The 26,277-nt window shown below is 45.0% G+C and overlaps 1 protein-coding gene across 2 annotated transcripts in view; it reads left to right on the forward strand.

Moving 5' to 3' along the window:
- The first annotated feature begins 8,970 nt into the window (after positions 1-8,970).
- LOC147116679 (hepatocyte nuclear factor 4-beta-like) overlaps positions 8,971-26,277 on the forward strand; it is a 61,471-nt gene continuing 44,164 nt past the window's right edge. Inside the window, exons 1-2 of one of the 2 annotated variants that reach the window (XM_085991783.1) lie at positions 8,971-9,362; positions 25,066-25,240. In XM_085991783.1, the coding sequence (XP_085847909.1) occupies positions 9,248-9,362; positions 25,066-25,240 (290 nt within the window). In that variant the 5' untranslated portion in view covers positions 8,971-9,247. Of the gene's footprint in view, positions 9,377-25,065; positions 25,241-26,277 lie in introns of both variants that reach the window. The other variant, XM_085991784.1, reaches the window with a different exon arrangement.

Consider the following 26,277-nt stretch of genomic DNA (forward strand, 5'->3'; position numbering starts at 1 on the left):
GGACCTACAGGGCTGTATTTTCCAAGCCCAGAGGAGGCGGGCATGGAGGCGAGACTGCCGGTAAAGTAGCAGAAAGTGGGAGCAGATGGCAAACCCACCCCCATCCCGCCTCCGTGCCCTTTTGCCAGGAGGTGGGAAGATGTGCTGCTTCGGGTCCCATCTCCTGGAGTTGGGAAAGGGATTAAATCCTTTTAACTGCCTGTTAACAGGTAATTAACAGGCAGAAAAAAGGATTAGTGCCATTTTACCTTCACAGGTGAAGGCTTCCCGACCTTGGAGAACCCCGCCGGGTTGGAGGAAACGTGGAGGAGGTCTGCAGGGGTCGGAGGCACCTGGAAGTAAGATGTAGAGGTGAGTGATGGGTGCAAGTGTGGAGTGGTAAGTATGTAAGGTGAGTGGTAAGTGTTAAAAAATGTTCACTTACCTTGTTTTCTTCCGACAGCCTTCATCCACCCTGGATCGGGAGACCTGACATCTTCCTTGTCGATTTCACAGGCTGGCTGTTGGATCCTCCGAACCAACAGCCAACTGAAATTGACAAAGTTGAAATGTTTGATGAGTCCTGAACACAAAGTCTCATCAAACTTAAGAGAATGTCAGTGTTTGACAGCTTCAAAAACTGTCAAACGCTGACATTTCTTCTTTCAAGAAGTCTTGACAGATAGCACATCAGACATTGACATGCTCGGTCAGCGACTTCCTCCCTAATTGGCCTGCTGAGCCCACAGGGCGGGCTTAACAAGGTCAATCAGGGGAAAATCCCTCTGGTTGGTCAGACGATGATGGGGGCAGGACATTGATACGACAAGCAGCAGTCCCGCCTCCAACTCGTCTCCATTGAGAAAATCCAGCCCACAGTCTCTGTCACAGGTGGGGCAGATGGTGGTTGAAGGGGCGGGTGGGTGGGGTGCTTGGGTTGACGTGCGCTCCTTCCTCTGTTTGCGCTTGGCTTCCGTTTGCTCCCAGCGAAGAGACTCGAAGTGTTCAGCACCTTCCCGGATGCTTCTCCTCCACTTTGTGCGGTCTTGGGCCAGGGATTCCCAGGTGTCGGTGGGGATGTTGCACTTTTTCAAGGAGGCTTTGAGGGTGTCCTTGAAGCATTTCCTCTGCCCACCTGGGGCTCTCTTGCCGTGTTGGAGCTCTGAGTAGAGCACTTGTTTTGGGAGTCTCGTATCGGGCATGCGGACGATGTGACCCATCCACCGGAGCTGATCGAGCACGGTCAAAGCTTCGATGCTGGGGATATTGGCCTGAGCGAGAACACTGACGTTGGTGCGCCTATCCTGCCAATGGATTTGCAGGATCTTGGTCCTGTACCTCTCCAGTGCTTTGAGGTGCCTGCTGTACACGGTCCATGTCTCTGAAGCATACAGGAGGGCGGGTATCACTGCTGCTCTGTAGACCATGAGCTTGGTGCTGAGTTTGAGGTCCTGGTCTTCAAACACTCTCTTTCTCATGTGACCGAAGGCTGCACTGGCACACTGAGGGCAGTGTTGGACTTGTCATCGACGTCTGCCCTTGTTGACAGCAGGCTCCCGAGGTATGGAAAGTGATCCACATTGTCCAAGGCTTCGTCCTGGATTTTGATAACCGGGGAGCAGTAATGTGTGGCAGGGGCAGGTTGGTAGAGGACCTTTGTCTTACGGATGTTTCGTGTAAGGCCCATGCTCTTGTACGTTTCGGTGATGGTGTTGATGATGGTTTGGAGTTCGACCTCAAAGTGTGTGCAAACGCATTCATCGTCTGCATACTGTAATTCAATGACAGAGGATGGGACGACCTTGGATCTGGACTGGTGGCGACGGAGGTTGAACAGTTTCCCGTTTGTTCTATAGATTAGCTCCACTCCAGCGGGGAGCTTACTTAGGGTGAGATGGAGCATTGCAGCCAGGAAGATCGAGAAGAGCGTTGGTGTGATGACACAGCCTTGCTTGACCTCGGTCCATACGTGAATTGGGTCTGTGGTGTATCCGTTGGTCAGGATCACGGCTTGCATGAAGCAGGCGGAGGATGGTGACAAACTTTTGAGGGCAGCCAAATTTGAGGAGGACACTCCATAATCCCTCACGGTTGACAGTGTCGATGGCTTTGTGAGGTCAAAGAAGGCCATGTACAGTGGTTGGTGCTGTTCCCTGCATTTCTCTTGTAGTTTACGCGTGGTGAAGATCATGTCCATTGTGCCCAATAGTTAAAATCTACCCTAACAAGTCACTGCTTTTTCTTCCAGTTTTTGTGCTTATCAAGGTGAGGGATATTAGTGCCGGGGAATAGAACTCTTCAAGTGTATCTTGAGTATCAGCCTCATGCAGATGCATATTATATGTAAAATGAATGAACCTGCTGGTTTATTATTATTGGGCTTGCCTTACGAGAATGCTTATCAGCCCTTGGGTCATGCAGCTGTACCACTAGCTATTGGTCAGTAAAGGTATCCTCCTGATCGTAAGGGATGTACGGTCAGCTTACCGGACAGACTGGTGACAATGAACCCAAGAGAACATCAATTGCAGATCAGAAGTTGTAACAGTGACTTTGGTCCTGCACTCAGTTTTGATCACTGAGACACAAAGCAGACATTCAGACCCTGAAGACCGTGCAGAGAAGAGCCATGGGTCTAGAAATTTGTTGACACTGCACTCGTTTTACAGGCGTAAATTGGGCGCCTAAGTATCCAATATGGATGGCGATATGCGCGCGTGCATTCCGCACTAGAAGTGCACCGCCCGCCATATTGGTAAAGGCTAAAGCATAGGTGTAAAGGGCCGGTGATTGAAACAGGGGTAAACCCTTTGCATATGCAAATAGGAGGCCTAACCACTGTTTCAGGACCCCTTCCTGAAATTGGGCTGTCCTGAATATTGCTGGCGTCAGGCCACAAGTGTTCAGGATAACCAAGTGTATATACAGCCTAACCGGCGCTCCTGAAAGGGACCACTGGAGGCAGTCACGAAATAGGTAAGTTTTTTAAAACAGAGGAGTGCTCCTCCCATCTCCACAGCAGTCCTGAAGACCAGTCCTTCCCAATTCCCTCCTCCCCCTTCCAGATCACATCTGAGGCCTGAAATTTAAATCCGCTCTGCCCGTCTAATTTAAATGAGGCCCAAGTCACAATATCGAGAGGGCCTCAGGCCTACCCCTTCAGGCGCAGGGATTGTTCAGGGATTGGCAGGCGTTAACTAAATTCACCTCCTTGATCTCCAGACTCAAAGCAATGAGTCATGGAAAAAGAATTTTGAAACTTGAGATCTTCAGCCTTGAAATCGAAAGGCAACTTCATAGATGTATATAAGACAGTAAACTGTAGAAAAGAGAGGATATAGGCTCAAAGATTTGAGATAAGGACTCTCCAATCTTTATCATCCTCCATAGACCTCTGTTTACACATAACTCATGGGTTAGCATCACTCGTTGCAGCATGCCAGCTCCCTGGGTTATTGTGAAGCAAAAATGGAGGCTACTTAACCTTCTCCCAAAGTGCGTTGAGGTTATCTGGATTTGGGGAATGGCCGATACCTGCATATTTAAACAATAATACTGTTCACAACAGAAAAACTTATAGTAACCTAGCAAACATCATCAGTACTGTATTAAAACAGGTTTCTGAAGCACCCAGGATACTGTTAGCCCATGAAGAGGTAAGATCTAGTTGTGCATTCAGACTCCTTATCATAGAGGCAGTATATGCTCCATTCTTCCAAGCCTGCCAATATGACAGCTAATAAAAACCCCAGGTAAGGTATTAGTGAGCTATGTGTCTTTAAACAGAAGGCATGGCTGCATTAATAAATAATCATTTCAAATATCAGCTATAACATAGCAAGGTTTTTTTTATCTACTTTAAGAATTGTACTATTTAATTTTATAACAACATTTGTTTCCAAATGCAAAACAAAAAGGAGTGCAAATGTTTGCTGGGCAAATAAGGCCCAGATAAGGAATGCTATATTTAAACATTGCCTGTCCGATAAACATTCTGGCCTGAGATTTTGTGGAGGTTCGACCAGTCTCCTGCTGTAACTCCAGTGGGAAACCGACAGAGCCCCCAGGAAAACCTGGCTCTTCCAGGTTACCACTATTTCTGAGAGTCCCCTCGCTGTTTTGTAAGGGGCAAATCTCCGTCCGCCCATCACAAAGCAAATGGAAGCAAAGCAGAGGGCAGAGCTTGGGCAGTGAACTCCCTAAACCAGGCATTCCCTCTCCTGAGCTTCAGTTGGGTCCTGACATTGTAGCGGTGGTCAGTATCTCAAGTGAGGCCTCCACAAAGACATATGTGGAGCCCACCAGCCAGACCCAGGCCAGGTAATAACCCTGCCCACCCCCAAAGACTGCAATTTATTTTGAAAAAACTGAGGTGGTCAGCCTCCTTCCCCAGGAGTTCGAGAGGAACATTGCCAGGGTTAGAGAGGGCCTAGACAATGCCATCCCCATCCACCCCCATAATGGAGTAACAAAACTGGAGTTTCCATGGGCATTGGCCAGAGATGTTCCCGTAGTGGCGCTTGTGTCTTCCTGTCTCATGCTAATGAGGTGCCCTCCAATTGACCCCCTAACCTCTGGTGGAGTCAATGCAGGAAGGCACAATCAGGCGTGATCCCAGTGTAACTATTCAGATCTTAATCCAAGGAATTTTGAAGCCTTTGGGCTTAACGTCTTTACTATTCAGGATGTAAGAATAAGCTTATCATTCTTATAGGTGACCCATCTCTCACGTGTTGTCTCCAATATTTCTCTAGTTCAATCCAAACTTTCTTGTCTTAATCAATCCTTCTTCTCTGAACTTTCCTCTCGTGTTCCTTCTGAGCTCAAAATCTGCCATCCTACAGGCTGTTTCTCTCCCCTGCATCCTCCCCATATTGATATCATGATTCATTACACATTCTCTTTCTCTAACACATTGGGGTTGAAATTCAACTTTGCCGGGGGCGCAAAATTGACGGTAGGGGATTGGCCACCTGTTATACATCCCGCTCGATTTTGCTTTCCGTTGACCCTCAAGATCCACAACTGCTTGAGGTCATCCATCACAACCAATGGAAGCTCGGCAGCCTTCCACCTCCCAAGATACAGCCACTGGGGGAAGCACTTCATAGGAGCACTACGATAGGGAAATGAGCACACAATACAGGCACAAAAAGCTTGCACAATGGTGATTTATAATTATTTCTTTCAATTAATATACAGCGATGGAAGAGCTGTTTGTTAAATTTGTTTTTTGTTCTGCATTTGCAGTTGATGTTTATATTTGTAGTGAAGTGGGGCAAGACCCATAATCTTGAATGGGAGGAAGGCAATTGGATGATGGTACAGGAAACTTTCGTTTAAACGGAGGTTAAATCTCCGGAATGCTCTATCTACCGGCAAAATTCAGGAGTCGGTTCAGATAACTTTTTTTACTTTTTGTTGCTTTTTTTCTCCATTCCTGGCTCTGCAAGCATCTAGCTGAAGCTGTTGCTTAGCTACAGAGACGCTTGCAAGCTGCGTCGACTGTTTTGAAGCTGTTGCTAAGCAACAGGGTTTGTTGCTAGATAAGGAGCTCAGAAGCTCCGTATGTTTTAACATTAGCGCTGGTTTCTCCGGCAGTGTTGATCGACCGGCACCAGCTCGGTCCCGTCAGTGCCGGATACCAGAAAGTTTCCTGTAGTAAGGACCGTGGTAAAGATTGTGGGACTGTTGGTGTATTGTAAATGGGAGAGATGGTTTAGGTGAAGCGCTCTTCAATGAATTGCTCTCTGACAACTCTGAGAGTTCTGGCAGCTAGGGCACTGGTGATCAATGCCTCTCCTGCTCTTCCTCCTCATGCTCCTCCTCCTCCTCCTGCTCCTACTTCACTTCTTGCTGCCCAGGTGGTGGTGAGGGCATTTATCACCAGGTGGTGGTAAGGGCATTGATCACCGGATGGTGGTAAAGGCATTGATCACCAGGCGGTGGTAAGGGCATTGATCACCAGGTGGTGGTAAGGGCATTGATCACCAGGTGGTGGTAAGGGCATTGATCACCAGATGGTGGTAAGGGCATTGCTCACCAGGTGGTGGTAAGGGCATTGATCACCGGATGGTGGTAAAGGCATTGATCACCAGGTGGTGGTACGGGCATTGATCACCGGATGGTGGTAAAGGCATTGATCACCAGGTGGTGGTAAGGGCATTGATCACCAGATGGTGGTAAAGGCATTGCTCACCAGGTGGTGGTAAGGGCATTGATCACCAGGTGGTGGTAAGGGCATTGATCACCAGGTGGTGGTAAGGGCATTGATCACCAGGTGGCAGTAAGGGCATTGATCACCAGATGGTGGTAAAGGCATTGCTCACCAGGTGGTGGTAAGGGCATTGCTCACCAGGTGGTGGTAAGGGCATTGATCACCGGGTGGTGGTAAGGGCATTGATCACCGGATGGTGGTAAAGGCATTGATCACCAGGTGGTGGTAAGGGCATTGATCAACAGGTGGTGGTAAGGGCATTGATCACCGGGTGGAGGTAAGGGCATTGATCACCGGATGGTGGTAAAGGGCATTGATCACCGGGTGGTGGTAAGGGCATTGATCACCAGGTGGTGGTAAGGGCATTGATCACCAGGTGGTGGTAAGGGCATTGATCACCAGGTGGTGGTAAGGGCATTGATCACCGGATGGTGGTAAGGGCATTGCTCACCAGGTGGTGGTAAAGGCATTGATCACCAGGTGGTGGTAAGGGCATTGATCACCAGGTGGTGGTAAGGGCATTGATCACCAGATGGTGGTAAAGGGCATCGATCACCAGGTGGTGGTAAGGGCATTGCTCACCAGGTGGTGGTAAGGGCATTGATCACCGGATGGTGGTAAAGGCATTGCTCACCAGGTGGTGGTAAAGGCATTGATCACCAGGTGGTGGTAAAGGCATTGATCACCAGGTGGTGGTAAGGGCATTGATCACCAGGTGGTGGTAAGGGCATTGATCACCAGATGGTGGTAAAGGGCATTGATCACCAGGTGGTGGTAAGGGCATTGATCACCAGGTGGTGGTAAGGGCATTGCTCACCAGGTGGTGGTAAGGGCATTGATCACCAGGTGGTGGTAAGGGCATTGATCACTGGATGGTGGTAAGGGCATTGATCACCAGGTGGTGGTAAGGACATTGATCACCGGATGGTGGTAAAGGCATTGATCACTGGATGGTGGTAAGGGCATTGCTCACCAGGCGGTGGTAAGGGCATTGATCACCGGATGGTGGTAAGGGCATTGCTCACCAGGCGGTGGTAAGGGCATTGATCACCAGGTGGTGGTAAGGGCATTGATCACCAGGTGGCGGTAAGGGCCTTGATCACCAGGTGGCGGTAAGGACATTGATCACCAGGTGGTGGTAAGGACATTGATCACCAGGTGGTGGTAAGGGCATTGATCACTGGATGGTGGTAAGGGCATTGAACACCGGATGGTGGTAAAGGCATTGATCACCAGATGGTGGTAAAGGGCATTGCTCACCAGGTGGTGGTAAGGGCATTGATCACCAGGTGGTGGTAAGGGCATTGATCACTGGATGGTGGTAAGGGCATTGCTCACCAGGTGGTGGTAAAGGGCATTGCTCACCAGGTGGTGGTAAGGGCATTGCTCACCAGGTGGTGGTAAAGGCATTGATCACCAGGTGGTGGTAAAGGGCATTGCTCACCAGGTGGTGGTAAGGGCATTGATCACTGGATGGTGGTAAGGGCATTGCTCACCAGGTGGTGGTAAAGGGCATTGCTCACCAGGTGGTGGTAAGGGCATTGCTCACCAGGTGGTAGTAAGGGCATTGATCACCAGATGGTGGTAAAGGCATTTATCACCAGGTGGTGGTAAGGGCATTGATCACCAGGCGGTGGTAAGGGCATTGATCACCAGGTGGTGGTAAGGGCATTGATCACCGGATGGTGGTAAAGGCATTGCTCACCAGGTGGTGGTAAGGGCATCGATCACCAGGTGGTAGTAAAGGCATTTATCACCAGGTGGTGGTAAGGGCATTGATCACCAGGCGGTGGTAAGGGCATTGATCACCAGGCGGTGGTAAGGGCATTGATCACCAGGTGGTGGTAAGGGCATTGATCACCGGATGGTGGTAAAGGCATTGCTCACCAGGTGGTGGTAAGGGCATCGATCACCAGGTGGTGTTAAGGGCTGGTCCCACATGATGGCAAAGTGTTGGAGCTTTTAGCAGGCAATCACAAATCTGGATACCCGCTCAGGGGTGTACAGCAAAGCTCCTCCGGAACAGTCCAGGCAGCGGAAGCGTAGCTTGGACTCGTCAATCGTTTGTTCGATAACATTTCTTGTCACAACATGGCTCTCGTTGTAGGCCAGCTCTGCAGCGGTCCTTGGGTTCCTGAGAGGAGTCATGAGCCATGTCGGGAGGGGATAACAACCCCTGCTGCCCGGTAGCCAGCCTGTAACTTGACGGCCTGACTGGAATAAAGGAGTCACAGAAGACTGGCACAAGACGATGAGTCGTGACTGCTGCCAGGATACTGGGCACAAACCTATATGATGTGCTACCTGTGGTGGCAAACTAGCGGTACGTTGAGGGAGCGGAATCTTTATGAATGATAAAGATTTTCTGACTGAGAGGACAGGCAGTTTTTCATATGACCGGCCACTTGAACCAACTATTGGGCAGTCCATCACACTGAAGCGGGTTGAATCACTGTCTGATTTTCTTTTCTCCTCATGGGGAATGTACCTTACCCCACACCCTGATCTGTACCTCACACAAATGGCTCCTTCGAGACCTAGAATTCACTGTGCAGAAAATCCTGCCCTGCCATCATTTTATTCCACCAAGGGACTGTTCCGCAGAAGCACCCAACATTGCAAATGAGTGTACCTGCACTTAAAAATATGTATGTTCCATCGAATTGCCTTATGCTAAAATCTTACTGGTTGTTTAGGAATAAATTGCATGGGTGGCGCTGCAAAAACCAATAAGTTATTACACCTTTTTATATTGTGTACACAGTAGCACAGATAAGCGGATTGCATGAAAACAAGGATGTTGGGTATCTAAATACATTCAAGGCTTTATCAGTGTCATATGCTCACATTATGAGAAAGACGGTATCGGGAGTGCCGGTACAAAACTAGGGTCAGGCTTCCAGAACTTGTATGTTCAACCTTAAGATGTAGGTTTTTTTTAGGGGGGGGGCAACTTCTGCAGTTGGTGAGGAGTGGACAGGCTTGTCATTCCTTCCATAATTATTTGAAGCTGGAACAGCTGGCCTATTACTTTGTTGTCAGCTCATAATTATGAAGCTTTGTGAACCCATGATGGATATGGATATGCCTGATTACACTGAAACACTGGATTCATCCTATACCATGCTTGAGTTTGACAGCCTGAGGATACTGCCACCAAATAACGGTGAGTTTTGATGGGTAAGTGAATTTGCTTGTTCAACTGGAGAGTTCTGATGTGTTTACGATTGCCCGTTAACTAGAAATAATAACTTAAGCTCTAATAATTCTGCTGCTTTAAAGTAAACCACAAAATGAGGAAAACTCTATCGCACGCACAAATTCAAAATCCAATTGGAAAGACAGCAACAAAATGAAAACTGAATTACGAAACACTGAGATTTTTCAATTTTACAACTCAATCTTAGTAAGTAAATTTAAAATTCGCAATTCTGTCTATCAATTTATACAGAGCACATGAAAAACTTTTCATTGTGTTCATTAAAAAAGTAGCCAAAAGTAAGCCTCTAACAAACCTTTAGCTGTCATCGAGTTGTCATAAGGTTTGCACTTATGCTGGTCTATTGATTATGAGATAACAGAAAACGGCTCGGTTAAAAAAAAGATTGTATTAGTGCACCCAACATACCGAAAACATGTTTCATTTCTGCATTTGCTTTTCATGTAAAACAAGGGAAACATAAAAAATACTAAAGCATTTTGAATAAAGTATCACATTTATAGGAATTTGCAGCCTGGCTTTAAAGGCTAATGGTATCTAGGTCACCAGAAGACTATTTGTTTTGTAGCTAAAGTTTAACTAGGTTACAGCTACAGTACCTGTGTTGAAACCAGATTGTTAGATGTGTCGTTTCATACTCTAACATCATACCATGACTATGAATAACTGGAAGACTGTCAAAATAGTAAAGGAACATTTATTACTCAACTGTTTTTCCTTTATAGGCTAATGATTAAAAAAAAACTACTTTTTTGCTGAAACTAAGCAAATTATCAATAAACAAAGGGTTGTGCTTTATTTTAAATGAGATTACAAACATTTGCAGGAGACTGATTTAAATGGTTTTTTTGAGTGTTAAATATTATTCTAAACTGAACTTTAATATGCCACACGTTTTAACTGGAACAAATAAATCTGATAGGCTCTGTGAATCCATTTTCTTTTCCTTGGGTGAACTATACTGTTGCCAAAGCTCAATCCTGTAACTGTGGCTCCAATCATTGCCATTATCATAAAAGAACATATCTCCTGTGTAAAGTGCACCATAAAATCTGTGCAATCAAATTGCTTCATTCTTTATATGACTTTCTGCTCCAGTCTGGTCCGACCTACAGGATATTTATGGAAAATTTAGAGATTTTTAAAAAAAATTTTTACAAGTACTGTTTTATGTTCGAGAAAAAAAAATTCAACCGGCATAAATTGACAATACAAAGGGGCATTATACAATGAGTGTCCCAATCACCAGAGAGATACATTGGGTTGTTAACAAGTCTTCCCTGGTCACAAAAGCCGAGGAATTCAAAATGGGCACGAGGTTGGCGGCATGACGTTTTCCGCCCCTGGTTACCTGAGGCCCGAGTGAAATTTGGTTTCAGGCCTCATTTATATTCCGCCAGCAAGCTGCAAGCGCAAGATGGGTGCCCCCGCTGCAGCTCACCAGTTGGGAAGGGCGGGAAAGCGGCCAGCTCCTATGCTATGCCGGTCAGGTGGTTGAGTCTGGTGGGAGGGATGAGGTGGTGGGTTGGGGGGGGGGGGGGGAAAGACGTGATCTGGGTGGGCCTCAAATGCACCAGCAGGAATTCCTGGGCCATTTTTTGAGCGGCCTCCAGCAGTCCCTTTATGGATCGCTGGTTAGGCAGCTCCATGTCTGGCTCAACTAGGCAGAGCATACCTGAAAATTAATTGAATGAGGATAGGTGGATCTCATGATCCCAAATGATCTTGCTGTTTTTTGGCAAGATTCTGCTTCAAAATGAGAGTGCCCAGCAGTTTATTGTAGGTAGATTTTGGAGCAGGGCCCCATTTTGATGGGTTTCTGCCCTATAATGGCTATGCTGTAGTTGCAAGGCAATCTGGGGCCTTATCTGTGTGCACTTAGCAATGCAGCTGCGAGCTCATTAGCATTTATTAAAATTGTAGCAATGGCGTTGGAGTCAACAGATCCTGTGACTTGCCATTTCAATGATCAAGGTAACTTAGATTGAAATACGTGAGGCGTACCTGATGCCAGTATCAGCTGATAGCAGTGGAAGTGCTTTACTCCGAAGCCTGCGGCCTGAGAGATTGCCAGAGTTATAGAAGAGCTTTTAATGGATATATTGGCCTTGAAAGGCGTGCAGCACAGATTCAGAATGTTACCAGGGCTCCAAGGGTTAAATTAGGAGAGATTACATAATCTAGGCTTGTATTCCCCCGAATATAGAAGGTTAAGGGGTGATGTGATTGAGGTTTTTAGGATTTTGAAAGGAATTGATAGAGAGAAACATTTTCCGCTGGTTGGAGAGTCTAGGACAAAGGGACATGACCTTAAAATCAGAGCCAGGCCATTCAGGAGAGAAGTTAGGAAACACTTCTTCATGCAAAGGGTGGTAGAAGTGTGGAACCCTCTCCGACAAAAAGCAGTAGATGCCAGCTCAATTAATCATTTTAAATCTGATATTGATACATTGTTGCCAGCCAAGGGTATTGGCGATGTGGAGCTAAGGAGGGTGGATGGAGTTGTGATACAGATCAGCCATGATCTCATTGAATGGTGAATCAGGCTCGAGGGGCCTACTCCTGTTCCTATGGTCCTATGTTCCTATGTTTTTCGCCTTATACCTGGATTGAGCAGGTCTCTGAGATCACCAGGAAATGTTTCCCGCCCCACACAGTAAAAGGTTCGATATAACGGTTAGGGCATTCCCAGAGGGCACGTCCTTGTATTTAGTCTTAATGGAGGACAAGGAGCAGCGCTCGATGCCATGGACTGCCTTCTCCTCGGTCTCAACTAGGAAGGTGGCACAAGTCCACATACTCCCCACTCCTCCAGCCCCTTTGTGCTCTGTGAATCATCTGGTGGCACATCCTCATTGACAATATCTAATTTCCCCGGGTGAAAGTTTCTGAACTGGTGGGTGGGAGTCAGAAAACAGGTGATGCGGGGGTGATATGGAGCAGGCTGGGGCATAGGAGCAAGGGGCAGGATCTTGAAAGCTAGGTCTCCTGTTTGGCCTTGTCCTCAATATCCTCATGGTCATCCAATTGCCCTCTTGCTCCTCATCATCATCTTTTGAATTCATCATCCTCTGTCTTCCATTGTTGTAATTGATCTGCAAAAGGAGAGTGGAAGCTGAGAATGGCTGAGGATAACTCCCTTTGAAGTAAGGAGACAGAGAAGGCTATGGAAGCTTCTGGCTGTCTGTTGCTTCACATGGATGCCTTGGTGGCTGTAAGTCTGCACCTACTAACCTGCTGCCTGCACTGTCTCACCAATCTCACCATCTCCCACGACGAGCACCAAGTGCCTCCCCTGCAGTTCCATGCCTGTCCTCATGGGGGGTCTCTCTGATCTCCAGAAAGCCCCCTCCAGTCTCCTTCTTTTCACAGGTTTCTCCAGTAACGAGGGAATTAGATGAGGGCTAGCGTTTGAGGGGTGTCCCCAAGATGGCATCAAACATCTGATGTAATAGGTGTGCTGATATCACCCTGTTAAAGTGGGGGACGAGGTTGTAAAATTCTGAATGCAAGTAATTACTGTTCACACATGGGGAGGTGGTGACACATATTGTAAGGTCCAGAATTAGTGACACTCTTAACCACAGTGCAATGTGAAGGGCAACTTTTAATTTTAGAGAGTGAACAGAGTAATGGTGCTCATACTGCCCAGGGTAGAAAAGAGACAGCGGCCAGTCTGGGGTTGAGGGAGGTGGCATTCAGACCCACTGCCACCTCCTTCCACCTGGCACGCAAGACATTTTTCTGAGGTTTTCACCCATGGGCACCCAAGTCTTTCTCTCCTTTCTTGCATTTAATCCAAGAGTGCCTGAAGGTTGGTCTTATTGAAATCCTTTCTGCCTCCTGGTAATGCCATGCTCCCCTCTTTGGATGCCTCTGCTGGGTCCTCCACTTGAAGACCTGCTTTGTAGTGTCACAAAAATCACACATGAGCCATCCATTACTGAGACCTGAGTCAACTCACTGTGCCAAACACTTTCCTACTTACCCGCTGTTCCTCCAGCTTGCTACTGCAATCTTCAGCTATTCTTGGCTTTTTAGAAACGGCACTCCTATTTCCAAGCCGCCCAGTACAATACTTCCACGTTACATGGGGTTTGCACTACCGAAGTGCCAATGAATGAGCTAACTCTGTAATTTACAGCAGGGTCAGTACTGGATAGGATCGGTGGATTGAAGTCTCACGTCCAGGGTGCAACAGCAGTGCAAATGGCCCAATGGATTTTCAGGGCCTATGTGTTTTCAGGGGCCTCTACCCCCTCCTCCCCCACCCCCGGCCATAACTTGCCGATTTTAAATGGTCGTAACAGTAACCCTGGGACCTGGCCAACCTCAAGTCTTCTTCTTTCGTATGGTAGTAGCAAGGCAAATCAAATGTCAATATCTAAGTCAGATATCCAGGCCAAAGCTTCCAGTGTAACAGTGTGAATATCTTGTAGGCTGCCTGTGAATTTCCTCTGAGGGCAGTCCTCAATGATGTGCTCCAGGGTCTGATAGGAGTTCCACAGTCGCATCATGGTTCTTAAGGGGAGATTATTGTTCCACAGTCATTCATTTTTTTAACGATTTTTTGCTGCATTTTGTTCCCTATGTTAGTCCTTTCGCTGGGTAGTCCACCATTTATACATTTTGGGGGGAATTTTCCTGCCAACACTTTTCTCCATTAATCTTGGTAAATGCTGCCATTTAAATTGCACCATCAAGGTGATGAAGATGGGAATTGATTTTGGAGCTTCCCGATATGCTACATGACTTATACGAGAAAGCTGAGCTCACCAGGGATGAGCAAATACCCGTGCAATGAACTTGAAACCAATGCTTGTGGGCCCCTCCACACATACCTGGACATGTCAAAGGAGACCAGCCTTCAGTGTCTCCACCTCACAAGAGAAGCTGTCACAGAGCTGTACCACCCGTTGAAGGATGACTTGCAGAAAACACCTAAGATAAGTCTGGCTCTTCACTCTGTAGAAGTGAAGGTTTCCATGGCTTGAAGCTTTCATACTATAAGATCATGCCAAGCCACCACAGGGACCATCTGCCAGATCAGACAGTCAGCAGTGCACACCTATAACAATCAAGTAACAAATACCATGTTTGTAAGTGTCAACACCTTCATCACTTTTCATGTGGAAAGAAGGTTTCAGAGTGGCAGGGTTTTCTTGAGGTCAGGTACCTATTGTGAACATCAGGGCTCCTTATATCAACTCCATGGCCTCCATGAGCACAAAGGGTTTGCACTCAGTGTTTAAGTGGCCCTTATCCAGGAAGCAGCATTGATGTCTTCATTATGTGGCGGTCCACTGTCCCTACACTAGAGGAATATTTCTTAGGAGACTTCTGCATCTCTGTAAGGAGCTTGCCCCTTAGAACACAAATATCAGTGGGGAGAGTTCCCTCTTTTCTGGTTCATTCAGGACCTGGCATAGTACTGGAGACTTGTACACCCAATGAAATGAGAGGTACCAGCTTCTAGATGGATTCAAGTGGGCCCCACTGGAGGGAGCCAGGCCATTCCACTTGCTTTCACCCACACAGAATGGATTTTTTTTAAATTCCTTGAGCACCCCACTTACACAGGGGACATGGCTGGGTCCTAGGCAACCCCCCAGCTGCCAGATTTTCCAGTTCCATGCTGCGGACAGGTGCTGGAGATGGCAGCTGTAGTGGTGCAAGCACCCATCAGCTGCATACAAATGAGGTGCCCGCCCACTTACCCTGCCAATCCAGCGGGGTCAGCGCTGAAGGACACTGGTAGCTGTGAACCAAGGCATAAGCTCTGGGGTCGTGGCCCGTTGATTTTTGGTCCCAATATTTACCTACTTCCCAGTATACAAACTCACAAGCATCATTTGCCAGCAATAACAACCAATGCTAATATTTCATTACAAATAGTCGTTCCGGGACCACTAATTCAATTATCGCAGTGAGTATTGACACCACTGTGTCAGCCAATGAGTTGGAGGCGGGCAGAGAGTTACGGCGGGACTTAGAGCAAACAGAGCCTATTTTACAGCTGAGTCTATTTTCTCAGCAAACAGCAAACAGAGTCTATTTAAACAGACTCTACGCACTACAGCAAACAGAACTCATGATGAAACTATAGTTAAGTCTCCCGATAAAGCAGAATTATTTCTCCAGAAAAATGCAATGAGTGGAGGATAGTTACATAATACAAATTATGCATGTGAAATCAATCCCAGTCACTTACAGCAGACATGATTGATGGGTGAATTATCTAATCCTCTCCATTCTGGCCGGGACTTGTGGTGTCACTATGTGCAGTCTTCAATTATCACCATAACAAAGCTTGCGCATCCTGACTGATTTACGTATTAAACAAACTGCCCGTGCTCAAGTACGTAACCCATGTGACCTCGTATGCACAAGACAACTGCAGGCGACTCTTACCCCCCTCTCAATAATCTCTCCCTTCTCCCGGACATACCTCTGGGCCTCAGCACAGGCTGAAAGTCTTAAGACCCTGATTGGCGCCTGATTGGTGTCCTACAGCTCGCCAGATTTATTCTGATGAGGCACGAGGGCGATTCTTGACCGTCTCCGTTCTGCCATCACTGTGCGTCTCTGGAATCGTGCAAAGTTTGGGGCGCCAATAGATTTAGGCCTCAAAGGAATTTAGCCCCCAAAGGAACTCTTCCTAGTTACAAATAGCTAAGGTCAATATTTTATTTCACATATATACCCTATCTATTTAAATTGCCACAGAAAAAATATAATACAGATACTTCATGATTTGACACAGGGCACAAATATTGTGTTTATCACACTGCACCGTTTTACTATTTAGTGTTAAAATGAGCACTGTATTTATAAATGGGGCTGTATTACATATCAAAAGGCAGATATGTGCTTAATGTTTCTCTCTTGTACCCCATTCCTCTCTCCATCAAGATCAGATGGAGTTCGGGGCACATTTGCACTAAAAAGTAAGCATTTTATTCAGGTAAACACAAATACGTGGCATTTTGATCAACCAAATACTTCACTTTCAGACACGGTACAGCATGTACTGCTCTGCAAGTAAGCCACTTTGTTACGTCAGTCACAGATTGCTTAATAGGGTATCAGCACACCTGCTCAGGCCTGTAGCGCTATATCTAATTATGGCTGCACAGAACAGAAAGAGGAGTTTTGGAGATATTGAGGGGCAGGAGTAATAGACAGGGGAGCAGAAAGGGAATGAGGGTGTTGCTGTGTTGTTGTTAATTGTCTGTCGGGGAAGACCTGAAAGTTCTCGGGGGGGGGGGGGGGGAAACCCTTCTCCTTTGTGCAACCAGGACAGGGGGAGGCTTCCTAGGTCCAGCTCTGCTTCTAAAGAACCCATTACAGACAACAATTAGAACTCATTGATCCATCAAATCTCCTCTTCTCTTCCCTACACTCCCTCCCTCCATGCAGACTGCAATTAGGACCATCAATTCTTCTCTATTCCTCCCACCCAATACACACAGCCTGTCTCTGTTTCTCTCTACAGTTTGTATATTGTACTATCCAGTTTTTATGGATGAGGCTAACATGGTGGACGGAGCCTCACCAAAACTTATGAAATTTGGCTGGGGACCTTCATCTAAATGGGGCTCATTGCCAGCTCCCATCCCTCTCAAAATTGCTCCTCACAAATTGGGTGCACTGAGAATTGGCCGCGCAACCGCACGTGTCTGATTTCTGGACTTGCATCAGCTACCGGCAGAGCCTCACAAAATCCGGACATATATTTTCACGCTTTATTTGGTTTCCTAATCTCATTACCTATCATTTGTCCACATTAAATACCATTTGTTGCTCAACAACCCACCTTCCCAACCTATCCGAATCCCTTTTATATTCGGTTTTGCTCTTCTCTATTGTTAGAACCCCCAAGCTTGGTATCATCTGCAAGCACAGACTTGTTTCTGTCCCTAATTCCAAATCATTTAAATACACTGTAAACAGCAATGGCTCCAGCACCGACTCTTGTGGTACCCCACTGGTGATCCCTTGCCAGGGTATAACTAGCATTTATACCCATCTAAGTTGCTATAAAATAACTGTAAAATCTTTCACCACCAACACAACTTATCTTTGTGTCAAATTGTATCAGATCTTCTGCAACAGTAGACCATACAACTTACCCTGGGCTATCAGATAAGGTGAATTTTGCATTTATAAAACATCGGATAGAAGCTCTACCAGGACCAGTTTTTCTAGAGAAAAAGATTAAATGGCAGGGGTTGGGTTGAGGGAAGGAGACAAAACATTCTTCCTCCAATTGGCATTTAAAAACAAAAGATAAAGCTATGTGAAATAGCCCTTTAACCTATTGCCCGGTGATTGGAAGCTGGCAGAATGCTAGAGCCATGTCAGTTTGCAGGAGAGTGCGTGCGAGGTTGCATACCGGCAAAATATAAATTCTGAATTGGTATGTTGTCTGAAGGTTCTCAGTAAAATACTGAGTTCTAATTGATGAGTGGCTTAATTTTGAAGCTTTGACCAGAAAGATTGGCAGGTGGAAGAACTAGCTCAGAGTTTCGATAAACTAGATGAATAACTGAACTATTTCAAGCAAAGTTTTTATCCAGAATCATTCACAACCAGTGAAATTAGGTCTCGATATTTTCTAGAAACATTTGCTGTTTGTGATTAAATAGGGAATATTTTGTGCTTCATTCTTCATTATCGTTAATTGGATCATTGGAACCATTAAGTTATTTTGATAAAATGAATGACATAAATCGTAAACCCAATTATTTTTAGACGCAAAGAGAAAAAACAAATGAATCATTTGAAATATGCAAGACATTTCTGGCTGCAAAAAAAGGATATTTTTATGGGTCAAAAACATAGCGATTTTATAGCAATTAAGTACTCTTTTAGAGCTGCCCTGACAGCTCAGTGAATAAATGTATTCTGTGGTAAGTGTGAGGATCTTGGTTGAGCCTGCAATAGGAGATCTAAAATTTGCCTCAGAATTCTTAGTCAGGGCAAGAGAAAAATTGGTGATATTCCTCTTTGATCGCTATTCAGTGATCTCCGATAAAAGCGCAAAGAGGTGAAGGTCAGGCGAGTATCGGATCAGGCTCAGTCATGATAGTATCCACATTGAACAGTCTGCTAACATTCACTGTCTAAACTCACACTCATGTAGAATGACCACTTGGGTAATGTACCATACGATATGATGGGGAAAAAGATTGGGGGACTGGTCCTTGGTTTTAGATCTATCGTGACAGTAACAGGAAGATCATCTGGCACTTAGCAGATGCACATCCCAAGCTCCAGCCCTCCTAGGCCTCGTCTCTCTGCCCCCTCAGTTTCTTTCTCAGCCATGGGTGGCATGGCACATCCAAGATAGCTTCTCCTTTCTGGGGTCTAGTACCAAGTCTCCTCCCTTAAAGACCTATTCCAATAGTAAGAAAACACCCCAGATGGAAAATTCTGTGACAAGTCAAGCTCATATTTTCATTTATCTCTGCTCCAAGCCTCGGGATGCCAGTTCTGAGACATATGGCTCCAAATTAATACATACCTCACTGAATATTAATGTGCCAAATCACTTCCTGTTCACTCCAATTATCTGGAGCTACTCATCCAAAAAACACAATTAATGATGATGTTCTGATCCAAGCATAAAGTGTTCCCCAATGATTAATTGTTCAGTGTTCAACTTTCTATAGTGAAATCTACTATCAATCCAATCTATAGGAGACAAGGCATTTTGATAATCTAATCATTATGGTGTGGGGTGCATGTTTCTGTTTAGTGATGTGTGTTTTTTTTTGCTTAAGCTGAATTGATCATTAAATGATTTATATGGGCTGTGGTGGTAGAAAATTGCTCAATTTTATTTGCAATGTATAGAACTGCTGATTCAAGTATAACATTTGTTGGCAAACTAGTTAAATGTTTATCAGGATTAAGCCAGACTACTCGTGCAGGTGTTTGTGTGTCTGTGCGCACTGTCCACTTAATCTCTTAGAGATCCAATACGGAGCAAAATGAATTGCATACGTGTTTTTGTAATATCTTAAGTTAACATGGATCAAACAAAGCTTTCATTATCTGCTGAGGTAAAAACAGAAAATCCACTGGAGTTCTTTGGCAAGTAACAACAACGTATGGAAAAAGAGCAGCAAGCTTATTTTAGTTTAGAAATAAATGGCCATAAATTTATATCTGAAACTATTGGTTTAGGTTTAAAAAAATCTTGGAAAAACTCTAGCACTCTAGCTTATGAATCAGAAGGTTGTGGGCAATGGTCCTCCTAATTTTTTGGGGGATGTGCGGTTCCTTTAACAAGCTGCACGACCCATTCAAAATTTTGCGCATACGCGCAATCTCCCATTGAAAAGCCGGTGAGCGGCCTGCGCGGAACCTCCAGCTGGTTGCGTGGCCGCGCTGCTTAACGGGAATGTTGGTTGTGGGTTCAAGCTCAAGACTCAAACACGTGATCTAGGTTGATATTTCAGTAACATAATGAGGGAGTGCTACACTGTCAGAGGTGCTGTCTTTTGGATGAGATGTCAAACTGAGACCCCATCTGTCCTGCCAGGTGGAAGTAAAAGATCCCATCGCACTATTTGATGAAGAAAAGGGGGCGGGAGAGTGTCCTAGCCAACATTTATCCCTCAATCAACCCCACTAAAACAGATTATCTGGTTATTATCTCATTTCTGCATGCAAATTGGCAGCCATGTTTGCAACAGTTACTACACCAGAAAAGTACTTAACTGACTGTGAAGTTCTTGTCCTGAGGATGTAAAAGGTGCTTATATAAATGTAAGTTATTTTTTTTAAATGAATGACCAGTTAATCTGTTTTTTGACTGAGGAAAGAATTTTTGGCCAGAATATCTCTATTCTTCCAATGGTGTCATGGGATCTTTAATATTCACCTGAACCACAGGAACAGGTAGACGATGTCTGATCTGATGGACGGCACCTTTATTTAAAATTAATTCCTGGTATCTGGGCGTTGCTGGCAAGGCCAGCATTTATTGCCCATCCCTAATTGCCCTCGAGAAGGTGGCGGTGAGCCGTCTTCTTGAACCACTGCAGTCCGTGTGGTGATGATACTCCCACAGTGCTGTTAGGGAAGGAGTTCCAGAATTTTGACCCAGCAACGATGAAGAACGGCAAAATATTCCCAAGTCAGGATGGTGTGTGACTTGGAGGGGAACATGGAGGTGGTAGTGATCCCATGTATCTTGCTGCCCTTGTCCTTCTAGGTGGAAGAGGTCATGGGTTTGGGAGATGCTGTCAAAGAAGCCATGGCGAGTTGCTGCAGTGCATCTTGTAGATGGTACACACTGCAGCCACGGTACGCCGGTGGTGGAGGGACTAAAAAACGTTTAAGGTGGTGGATGGGGTGCCAATCAAGTGGGCTGCTTTGTCCTGGATGGTGTCGAGCTTCTTGAGTGTTGTTGGAGCTGCACGCGTCCAGGCAACAATGCTCCACTGAAGAGCGAGCCCAGTTTGATATGTTATAGGTCTGGATTAGGGCTTGAATCCATAACCTTCTGAGTTAAGAATGCCACCAACTGAGCCAAAGCCCAAATGTCACACGAACAGTAATTTCTACATTTTGGCATCTGATTTACACTTACCAAACCAAGAACACTTTTCGAGAAATGAGATGCGGAGATCAACAGGATGCTCCACCCAATACTATCAGTATAACGGAGTCATAAGAAGCCAAACAAAAAGGACCTAAGAATCAAGTAACATACTTTTGATTAGTTCTTAAATTCAGCAGTTCTTGTCCCGATTTTGCAATTGTTTGTAGAAGTTTTCTGTAGTCTGGAAAATGTTCTGGGGTTTTCCACACTTCATTACCATTAAATAATATTTTGTTCCCTGTGTGAACATAACTACATTTGGTAGTGCCGATTAAATACAATGATAAAGCTGACATTGAAGTGTCATCTGCAATTATTTAGAGCCGGCCGTGTGTTATCAATAAAACACTAATTTAATACGAGTTATGCTGAGAATTTAACAGCAGTGTCATTTTCATACAGTTTTTTTTAGTCCCAATCCTATTAAATTACAAGCTTAACATCTTAACACAGCCCCAAACATGTGTATGAAATTAAATGTGTGCGCTCATTGAGTGTTTATACAAAAATATTATTTGGATATGCATAATATATATCAAAAACACACAGTACGAACTGGTGGAGCCTCTGTACTATTTGAATCTTCCTCTATAGCAGAATTGCATTGTTTGCCAGCACTTAATGAAATATATTTTTATATCAAAGCATATTTAGGTATCTTGTGGCTGCCACGATACATTGGTACTTAGCTTCTCCATGTTATGGAAGGGTAAGGCCTGGGTTTGCACCGAGCATTCTCAATCTCACCCATGTCAGGAATTGCCCAACAGTGAGAAGGGGCAATTGGCAAGGGGAGTGTCACCCTGGCCCACTCTCACAAACTTTCTTGTAATTGCCCCAAGAATAACATTAATAGAGCCCTGGAACCTGGTTGGTTGCCCAGCTTCTCAGCAGCGAGAGGATGCATAGTGAATGTTATTCAATGAAAGGAAAAGGGTGAAAAATATAATGCACGATCACAAGATAATTACAGATGAGGAAGGCCATTCAGCCCATCTTAATTCATCTGTTCATCTGCTCAGAGAGTAACATCTAATTGTTTCTTAAATTATTCCAGGCTTTTTGCCTACACTACTCTATCTGGAAGTTTATTCCACATATTGATCATTCTGTGTGTGAAGAATTTCCTGCTTTCAGTCCTAAAATGACCTATTGCTAGTTTGAACCGATGTCCCTAGTTTTACACCCACAATCTAATTTAAAGCAATATTCCAGGATAACTCTTTCTATATATTTAACAATCTTATATACCTCAATAAGATCACCCCACAGATGCCTCCTTTCCAAGCTAAATTGTCCCAGTCTAACCTCATAACTCAGACTTTTGACACTGGGGATCAGTCTTGTGGCTCTTCTTTGTGCGGTCTCCTGTGCCTGACAGTCTCTCTTGTTTATTGGCAACCAGCATTCAAGGCGCGGTCTGACCAGAGCCCTGTACAGTTTGATCATTACCTCCTCTGACTTGTATTCTACTGTTTTGGCTATTTGGTTCATCCCATTAGCTTTGTTTATTGCTGCTCTGCATTGGTTGGACATATCTAGCATCAAGTCTACTAAGACTCCTTCTTTCAACTTCATTGAGGGTTATGCTGATAGGGTTAGCGGGATAGATGAAGAGGGATGGGAGGAGGCTCGTGTGGAGCATAAACATACATAAAGCTGTTGCATTCACCTGTTGGGCTGGATGGCCGGTTTGTGTGCTGTACATTCTATGTAAATCTTAGCTATTTGAACACCATTCATAGAGTATGCATGTAGTCGATGAAAATTGAATCTTTCTAAATCTATACTGTACTTATTTCTGTACTGAGATGACCATTTCTATATTAGTTTGAAGTTTTTAAACTAATTAAAGCCATCATTTTATAAGAACGTGCAATTCGCCCCAGTCTATCCTCATAACTCAGACCTTTGACACAGGGAATCAGTTGATTGTAGTAGATTGGTTCTAGTACATTTGTGTCGAGAGTTGGAAATTAATTTCCCTTCTACTTCCAGTAGTGTTAAGAAATAATTGCAAGTGCATAGGACTTCTGATTTTCAGGTTTTATTTTTTTTCAGAATGTTGATCAGAAAACCCGGTTAAAATCAGCTGCAAGCAAACGTGTGTCTTTCAGCTCAAAAATAAACCAAATCAAAATGTTTTTTAGTCAGAAAATTTGGAGTTATAGTCAGATTTAATCAGCAAAGCAACTTTGAGGGAACAAGTGCAAGACTTAGTAAGCAATAGATTTCTGTCTGTCTTCACAGTCAGAACGTAAAAGGAGTGTGTGCGCACCATTAACCTCATCCTTGACACCTCCACCCCGGTGGCACTTTGCACAGCCATCCAAGTGTGTCGCAGGTCACTGAAGGTGCATTCTGCGTCAATGCTGCCTGTCAGTGCAAAGAGAAATGAAATGCTCCCTTTGCCCAACAAGGAAAGCTGCTGTGTGCTTTAACCAGAACTGCGGAGTGCCAACTTTAATTTTTTTTGGGTTTGCCCTAATTTTCAACGTTATTTTTTTGGAGGGCAACTACTGAGTTTAACCAGGTTTTATCAAAACAAAAATCAGAAGACTTACAAATGCACTGCCTGAATATGTCCATATAGTTTGAATTATACAATGTATACAATGTAAGTTATGCAAACCTCCCTTTCATGTCAAATAATTTCAATAATTGGTTGCTAAACCTCAAACGGTTTATAGTTTCCCATCTTAGAACACTGTCAAAACCTGTTACAGGCATAAGAGGTATGACCCATGAAAAGAAATGTCTACCGGCCATGTAATCATTTTTGGCACACATCCTGGGATTGAATAAGCCAGGTATCATGTTGGTAGTGCACCCTTCTTGCAACCAGTTTCCTGAACAAGTGTATCTTGTTAAGGAGTTTCTGAAATTAGAAGTATGATTAAAAACTAATGAAAACGAGTAGAAATAGGACTGTAAAAGAAACAGAAATGAGAAGAGACATAATATTGTAAGAAAGTAAATGAGATATGAGGAAGAAAGAGTTGTACAAATGTAACAAAAACAAGTGTGAAAGGATTAAGTAATTAGCTGAATTGCTAGGGCTTTTCATGTGAGAATGTACTTGCAAGGCAAGTGCAGCTCTCAATACATGTATAGAGGCTTCACAAATATGCAACATGTCCAATGCAGATTCGAAAATGCTCAGGCAGAAAAATTGACACAGCAAGCCAGCTTTAAGAGAAGCTTCAAAGCAAGCCAGTGTCAGCTGTGACTCAGTGGGTAGCACTTCCACCTCTGAGTCAGAAGGTTGTGGGTTGATGTCTCATGCCAGAGACTTGAGCACGCAGTCTTCGCTGTCACTCCAGTGCAGTACTGAGGGAGTGCTGCACTGTCGAAGGTGCTGTCTTTCGGATGAGACGTTAAACCCAGTCCCTGTCTCCCCTCTCGTGAATGTGAAGGATCCCATGACATTATTTTGAAGAAGAGCAGGGGAGTTTTCCCTGCCCAATATTTATCCCTCAACCAACATCACTGAACAGATTTTCTGGTCATTATCTCATTGCTGTTTATGGGACCTTGCTGTGCGCAAATTGGCTGCCACGTTTCCTACATTACAACAGTGACTACACTTCAAAAGTACTTCCTTGGCTGTAAAGCGCTTTGGGGCATCCTGACGTCATGAAAGGTGCTATATAAATGCAAGTTCTTTCTTCTTTACTTTCAAATAGATACAGCTATTTTATATGGGCAAGCAGCTTGCTGTGAGTGGGGCTTTGTCTGAATTCAAAAAATCAAGCGTGAGACCTTATTCCCATCATTAACATGTGCTGGCAGTGGGCGAGGTTCCTTGTCCTGACCCACATTCATAAAACTCAGTCTCTGTGTCAACTTTTCTGGATTGATGCAGGATATTAAGATGCAGCTGCAGCAGGTCTTATGTTCTGGGCTCAAGTGTGAGTAAGTTTTATGATGCTGCTCTAGATTAATCTTGTAGAGGATTGGCAGTCTGGTGTGACCTCCCTAATATTGGAGAAGATGGGTCTAATGTCTGTACTGTATTTATTTTTTGTTTCATAGAGACCATTCCATCAGAAGCTAGTAATATCAATGTGTTGATGGGTAATGGTGTCACTGCCATGTGCTCAATCTGCGGTGATCGTGCAACAGGGAAACACTACGGCGCTTCCAGCTGCGATGGATGCAAAGGTTTCTTCAGGAGAAGCGTTCGGAAAAATCATGTCTACTCCTGCAGGTAGGCTTCAAATTGGACTTTGAGCTATGTTTAAGATGGACGATGCTTAAGCGCTACAGTCCAGAGAGAAGAAGGTTGAGTAGATGCTTACTATGGTATATAAAGCATTATTACCTCAAGGTCAATAAGGCCAGAGGATATAAATTTAAATTAACTTAAGACAGATCTTAGAAAAAAAATCCCTTACTCAAAAGTTGCTAAATATTTGGAGCAGTTTATCATGTAAGATAGCACAGGGAAAGATAGTGGAAGAGTTCTAAATGCAATTGGATGTTAGGCTGGGCGAGTTGGAGTACTGGATGGATGTTGGACTGGGTGAGTTTGAGTACTGGGTGGATGCTAGACTGGGTGAGTTGGAGTACTGGATGGATGCTAGGCTGGGCGAGTTAGAATACTGGGTGGATGCTAGACTGGGTGAGTTGGAGTACTGGATGGATGCTAGGCTGGGCGAGTTAGAGTACTGGGTGGATGCTAGACTGGATGAGTTGTAGTACTGGATGGATGCTAGACTGGGTGAGTTGGAGTACTGGATGGATGCTAGACTGGGTGAGTTTGAGTACTGGATGGATGCTAGACTGGGTGAGTTGGAGTACTGGATGGATGCTAGACTGGGTGAGTTGGAGTAATGGATGGATGCTAGACTGGGTGAGTTGGAGTACTGGATGGATGCTAGGCTGGGTGAGTTAGAGTACTGGATGGATGCTAGACTGGGTGAGTGGGAGTACTGGATGGATGCTAGGCTGGGCGAGTTAGAGTACTGGGTGGATGCTAGACTGGATGAGTTGTAGTACTGGGTGGATGCTAGACTGGGTGAGTTGGAGTAATGGATGGATGCTAGACTGGGTGAGTTAGAGTACTGGATGGATGCTAGACTGGGTGAGTTTGAGTACTGGATGGATGCTAGACTGGGTGAGTTGGAGTACTGGATGGATGCTAGACTGGGTGAGTTGGAGTACTGGATGGATGCTAGACTGGGTGAGTTAGAGTACTGGGTGGATGCTAGACTGGGTGAGTGGGAGTACTGGATGGATGCTAGA

The sequence above is a fragment of the Somniosus microcephalus genome, chromosome 6, assembly GCF_052327205.1.
Source record: "Somniosus microcephalus isolate GS21.2 chromosome 6, FLI_Smic_1.0, whole genome shotgun sequence".
NCBI lineage: Eukaryota > Metazoa > Chordata > Chondrichthyes > Squaliformes > Somniosidae > Somniosus > Somniosus microcephalus.